We start from the raw sequence: 7042 nt of genomic DNA on the forward strand, positions 1-7042 counted from the left end.
AAAAAAGGGGAGAAATTATTAATCCTTAATATATACAATTTTAAATTAAAACTTAATTCTTGTGATCTCATTTTGTTTAATTTGTTCCCATTAAATATCGTATATGCCAAATGTGCCCGTTCGCACGTTCAAACGGGCATTTATGCATATACACATGCTTGCCATAATATAAAATTAAATTCCTCTAAATGATGTGCAGCATTTCCACTGAAAAAACGGCCCTTTTAGCGAAAAATGGACATTCATTTTATGGATTTATTTTTTTTTCTGAACAGTGTTATATATGTTTTCACCAACACCCGTTAAGTCAAATTCTGCGTCATTGTCTTTAACCTAAAGAAAATAATATATAACCAGATGAACAAAATAAAATAATAATAAGATTAAAATGTACAGTAAAGACACATTTCAAAAAAAATGAATAACGTTAGCAAGAAGTTTATATATACATACATATATAATATATAAAAATATGTATATATGTTCATACATATATTCACTCATATGCCTCGTATATTTACCTGTAAATTTTTCTTCTTTACATATCTGGTAATATACAAATTAGACCCTTTAACAGGCTTCAAACTAAATGAATGCTTACTTAACATTTTTTTTTTGGACAAATGCAAGTTCCTTTCATTCTGTTCCCTAAGCAGTTGTAAATCAACAACTTCTCCTTTTAAGTAATCGCAAAGAGTGTTATTGTAGTAATGCATGTATCTGTCCTTCCAGTAAAAGTATAACCTTCGAAGGGAGAGGGGAGAAAAAAGGGCCCACGTGTATGTATACATGCATGCATAGCTATATATGTACGTGGGTATGTATATCTGTATATGTCTATACATATGTATGTATGTATGTATGTATGTATGTATGTATGTATGTATGTATGTATGTATGTATGTATGTATGTATGTATGTATGTATGTATGTATGTATGTATGTATGTATGTATGTATGTATGTATGTATGTATGTATGTATGTATGTATGTATGTATGTACGTATGTATGTATGTACGTATGTGTGTATGTATGTATGTTTATCTATATGTGCATGAATTTGTGCTTGGTGAGCTCGTTATCCTTTTTTGGCTTATTTGTTAAGATACGTGCGAGTCCATTTCCTAAATATGGAACGAGGGAATAAGAGATTGTACTCTGTTTGATCGTCGTCCAAATTATCTTCTTGAATCGCGTTTTTGTCGTCATAATTTACATACACATTATCTGAGTAATCGATATTAAGCTTATCTAATAACTGTTTTCTACTTTTTATTAATTTCCGTTTAGATACCTTCGACGCATAAAGCATAATTTTGTTTTTATTATTTTCCCATTCATTTAAATGTTCACTTTTATGATTCTTATAATTTAAATATAATGCATCTAATGTGTCCCAGTCAACTCCATAACTTGAACTATAACACCATAAATTTTGTAATCTTGTTTTATTTATTTCCATATTTCTTTTATCACATTCAAAATGTTCACTCGCATTTACATCTTTTCTTTTTCTTAATACAAATGGTTGTATGCGATGGTTGTACACGAGTGGGTTAGGCCATAAAACATTCCTGTCGGGATAATTAAAATTTTTAAACTCTGAATTCAAATAGTATATATCGTAATTCGGTACATCCGCTGCTTCCCCATTAGCCTTTTCCCCATCTTTTTCTGTTCCTTCTTCCCCTTCCCCATTTAGCCAATTATCAGGAGCATTTTTTTCACATTCCTCAAACATGTTATTGATCACATTTTTTACATCACTTTTTTTCATATTTCTCGGACTGGAGCATTTTATTTTTATTTTTATGTTCATGTGTTCCTTCTTAATAAACTTCAAAAGATCCTCTGGGCAATCATATGTATCGTCGTTATCATCGTAAATCTCGTAGAACGATTTTGCGTATTTGTCATCCTCATCATTATCGTCATCTTGCTCCTCCGTAACTTCATCGTTGTTTTTATGCACATCCTGCTTATCTTCCCCTTTTTCTATTTCAAATGATGTTACCTCCCCTATCTTGTTTTCTCTGTTAATTTCTTTAGCATTACTATTGTCATTAAGTTCTTCCCCTTCTATTTCTTCACATACGTGATCTCCTACATCCACTTGCTTCTTCTTTTCATCACTATTTTGTCTTATACCTAGCACTACATGCCCATTTTCATCGTTTGCACTTTTTGCTAAGCTTGAAAAGGTCGCTCCATTCGTTTCATTCCCCCTGTTCAGCCCATTATACCCATAAAAAAAAGATTCATTATTTTTGTCTTTTCCTTTTCTTAATGTATTTTGTAAAATTATTTCTCTACTTTTTTTATAAAAAGAAAAATGTTTTACATTTTTAAAAAGAAGAAAACAACCCTTTCTTTTTATAAAATTCATTTAAAAGGTTTATGTTTATACGTTATTATAATAAAACAGAATTTATACACAAATGTACATCGGAACGATTACATTCATCATTTGCCTTAAAAGTAAATTTAAATCATTTTTTTACTAGTTGAACCGTTATTCCACTAAAAAAGGAGAAATTAACATACATGTTCGTATACTCGTGGATACCAATGCATATGGCAAAAGGGACAAAACGTACGAAAAAAAAAAAAAAGTATGTGAAAAGAGAAAACTTTACTAAATTTGAGGAATGTAAACAACTGCAGTATTCTCACTAGAAAATGGGGAAAAATACTCTACAGTATATATACATATATATGTATGTATGTATGTATGTATATATATATATATATATATATATATATATGTGTGATTAAACTGAGAAAACTCCTGACAATTCGTCAGCTACGAAGAACATATACAGACCAATCTGAATTTTAAAAAATAAAAATACTGTACTGAATACACAAATGTTTAGTACTACGTTTTGTGAGAAACTTCAAAATAAGGAAAGTGCATATTTCTATATTGCAATTTTAATAAGCTTTTAATGTAAAATATGTAAATGTTTTTTGATTTTAAAAAAAAGAAAGAAAAATGAGGAAGAACAAAAATGAAGAAGAAAAATAAAGAAAAATATCAATTGTTTAAAAAAATACAGAAAAACTGTAATAAATGCCAGTTTCATTTTTCTGTGTTTTTTTTTTTTTTTTTTTCTTTTCATTCCTTTGTTTTTATTTTTTACTCCTTTCCAAAAGTTAATATATTTACTATGACGGTACTAACATTTGATAATGAAGAAATAGCTACTTAATAATTCAATATTTTAGCATATTTATTATTATGTGTATTCGAAAAAAAAGACCGCGCATAAAACATTAAATTAAAGGAATAACGAAATTATTTAGGTAAAATGTAATTAAAACACGGATCAAATAAAATGTACAAATTTCATTTGTGTAAATACGACGGAGGATATGAAAGTAGTTACCCAAAAAAAAAAAAAAAAAAAAAAAAAGCAAGGTAAAAAAGATGTTACTAAAAAATTGATAAGCATATACATATATATATATATATGTATATGTATGAATATGTGATTATGTGAATATTTATATGACCATATACACACACATGCATGTGTACATATATGTAACACTGTGTGTGCGCACATGCAGAAATGTGGAGGAGGGATAGACTTATTCGGTACTCTTTAAAAACATCCCTTCAGCATTTTTGAGCGGATTTCCTCTTCTTAACTTTAGTAACATTCTTTGGACAAAAGGGTAACAAAAATAAATTATTTTTTTTTTTTATTTCAGTAGCATCTTTATCATTATTACTATTTACAGAAACAATGTTCACGTCGAACAAGTTGTTACTAACTAAATTACTGCTACTGTTCATTGGGCCTACACTATTTACATTGTTTCTATTAGTGCTTAGATTATTGCTGTCACTACATAGATGGTTACTACCACTATGCAGTGTAACACTACTACTTAAATGCGTGTTGATATTCAAAATATCATTATCTTTTTCCGAACAATTAATATCTTTTCTATCGCTCTTTCTTACGTTGTGTTCTGCGTGTTCACTTTTTATATTACCTGATTCGGAGTCCGTTTTTTCATCGAAAAAATTTGGGCGTGGGTTAATTTCCAAATCCTCTTCTTCTTCCGCTTCATCCGCTTCATGGTGATTTTGTTTCAATTTTTCACTTGATTTTTCCTCATTTCCTTCCTTTTTTATTTTCCCTTTTTGTTGCACCTCCTTTTTAACAGTCTTATCATAATTCCCTGATGTATCCGTTTTTTGCTTCCTATTAAGCCGAGTCGGATTAGACCCTGTGGTGTTATCCCTTTTTTTCCCCTTTCGTTTTGGCATTAACTCCTTTTGAGTCTCTTCTATAATTAATTTCGTGCTCTTTTTGGTACAAGCAGTGAAAAAGTTATCAAGACGTCTTTGCGTTGTTACCTTTCGAGCCTTTAATAGTCTATTAATATAATTGGTTACTCGTACTTCATTAAAATTATAATCTTTAATTAAAAAAGTTTTTAACTCTTCAATATTTGGTTCATTCCAATCTATTTTAACTTCTTCTTTTGCTAATACTTTAGGGTTAATAAAAGACTCTCTAGCTTCTACATATCTAAAATTTGAAGGTACTTGATATTTATTTTGATCAATATTCTCAATAATTTGCTCAATACATTTATATTCCTTTATAAGATTATAAGCAGTTTTGGATCCAATTCCTTTAATTGTATCACAGTAATCACATCCACATAATATACAAAAATCTATAAACTCATTCATTGTTAAATTTAAACCTTTTAATACTTGATCTAAATTTATTTCTGTTAATATATATCCTCTTTTACTTGAATTTTTATTTTTATTTTGACTTGAAGATGCATTAGCATTTAAATTTCTAATTAAAATTTTTGTTCCAAAAACTAAAGCATCAGCATCTTCTGTTGCAGTTGCATGTGCCATATCATATTTTGTCAAAAATGCACATTGCGATTCTGCTTCACATGGTGCTTCAATAACAGGTATTCCCATTAATGTTAATAATCTTTTTGCTTCTTCATTTTGCTTTTTTGTAACTCGTACAGTTCTTCCACTTTGTTTTTTTATTTCTTCTAAATTTCCTTCTTCTTTTGCTTTTTTTAACAACTCTTCTGCTTTTTGTCTTTTCTCTCCTCTTTTTTCTAACTCAGAACCTTTTAATTCTGGTGGAGCTCCATCAAAAACGTATATTGGCTTTAAACCATTTTCCATTAATTTTATACTCCTTGACATTAGTCCAGATATGTGTGAAGTGGTTTCACCTGATTCATTAGTCAAATTTCCATATTGTTCAGAATCCCTAATAGCTATTATAAATTGATATAAAGACATCGAAGCATCAATTGCTATTATTCTTCCCATCAAATTCTCAATTTTTATTTCTTTAATTGCATTGGGAGCTGCATCCGCAATAAATTTTGTTAACCCTTTTATTCCCATTTAAAAAAATAAATAAATAAACAGTGGTTGGAAGGTTTGGGTAATATTTCGCTATATATTATGTTGTATAGTGCTATATATTCCTCTATTTTGCAGCTTTCCTATGTTTTGTAATGTTCCGCTATTTTACATTACGCTTAATCGCTATTCTTTATATTTTAATGCTATCGTTCGTGTCACCACTTTTCTCTACACTTTGGTGTATTTTACTAGCGTTATTTTAATTTTCATTTAATGAAAAGAAGAGAAACTTCGATCAGTATAAACTAAAATAGCTTTACATCGTTTTATTAAACTTTTGCATAAAATTATTTTTTTATTTCTCCTTCTCCCTATATTTGCACAAAAAGAACTATATTATATTTGAAGATTTAAAATATATCATAAAATATTGTTCTTGTTTTTGAACTCATATTTGTGCTAAATACGCTTATAATTTTTAATTATACATGTATATTTGCATACACAATTTTTCTATTAAAATGTTATCCCACAAAAAAAATGATTATCGAATATAAGAAAAAGTAAATGAAATAATGCAGCAATGCTGTTTTTTTTTTTTTTTTTTTTTTTCTTCCTGTCGAACGTATAACAGGGATAAAAATGTGCACAAATATACTTGTATTATTGTATACATAAATATATATATCATATATATATATATATATATAATATATATGTAAGTATATTTGTGTACATATATGTATGTGTATAATGTACACATATTATGGCCAATGTTTATCCTTCAATATATGTAGCTATAAACATATATTTACAAATAATTTTCCTTAAGTTGTTGTTTTTAATTATTCTTTTTTCATCCCAATTATTAGCTTCAATTTATGGCTTTAATTAAAAATGGCAATTTAGGAGAGTTTTTTTTTTTTTTTTTTTTTTTTTTTTTGTTTTTCCCCTTTTTTACTTATATTGCATGAAAGTGCAGTGTAATAACTTTATTTTGTTGATTTAGACAGTATATAATCAATATATATACTGTATCATTTAAAAAAAAGAATACTATTTTTTTTACTATTGTGTGTATAATAAAAAGGGGGGTAAATAAAAAAGAAGTTCCTTTTACATTAACATAAACATGAAATACAGAATGAAGGTACATCCTTTCTATTTCTCCTTTTCAATTTTTTTTTCCCAATTTTTTGTTTGTGTATATTTAATAATATTTATACTATCTTTCTTTAAATTATACTTTTTTTTTTTTATTTTTGTTTCTTATTTTACCTATACATTAATTTAAAATCCTTGTGCGCAAAAGTAATATAAAATTATTTTTTTCCTTAAGCATAGTAAGATTACCCACGCAGTAAAGTCTGTTGTAAAAAAAGCTCATATCTAGTTTTAAAAAAGAGTTTTTATGAAAACTAAAAAATAAAGCAATAACAAACCATTATTGTTTTGAACGTTTACAGAAAGATACAGTATTACAAAGTACTGTATTTTGATGATTTAAAACAAATTCTTTCCAGTGGGACGTTTTTATTTTTGTTCGTTGTAATAATTTTTTATATTTAGTAATAATAATAATAATAATAATAATAATAATAATAATAATAATATATGTAATATATTTTGGAATGTTACCATATTTCTTATTTTCTTTATATTACTTTATT

At 27.4% G+C, this 7042-nt stretch overlaps 2 protein-coding genes across 2 annotated transcripts; both read right to left on the reverse strand.

Annotated features, from left to right (window-relative positions):
• Positions 1–255: 255 nt before the first annotated feature.
• On the reverse strand, positions 256–2387 carry PmUG01_03018400 (conserved Plasmodium protein, unknown function; the record flags this gene model as incomplete). The annotated part of the gene is made up of 3 exons (XM_029008814.1): positions 256–333; positions 522–744; positions 1111–2387. The coding sequence occupies 3 exons, from the start codon at positions 2385–2387 to the stop codon at positions 256–258; spliced, it is 1578 nt and encodes a 525-aa protein (XP_028859403.1).
• Positions 2388–3623: 1236 nt separating this feature from the next.
• Positions 3624–5411, reverse strand: FEN1 (flap endonuclease 1, putative; the record flags this gene model as incomplete). The annotated part of the gene is made up of 1 exon (XM_029008815.1): positions 3624–5411. One exon carries the CDS (start codon positions 5409–5411, stop codon positions 3624–3626), a length of 1788 nt encoding a protein of 595 aa, XP_028859404.1.
• Between the last annotated feature and the right edge of the window lie 1631 nt (positions 5412–7042).

The sequence above is a fragment of the Plasmodium malariae genome (assembly GCF_900090045.1).
Source record: "Plasmodium malariae genome assembly, chromosome: 3".
NCBI lineage: Eukaryota > Apicomplexa > Aconoidasida > Haemosporida > Plasmodiidae > Plasmodium > Plasmodium malariae.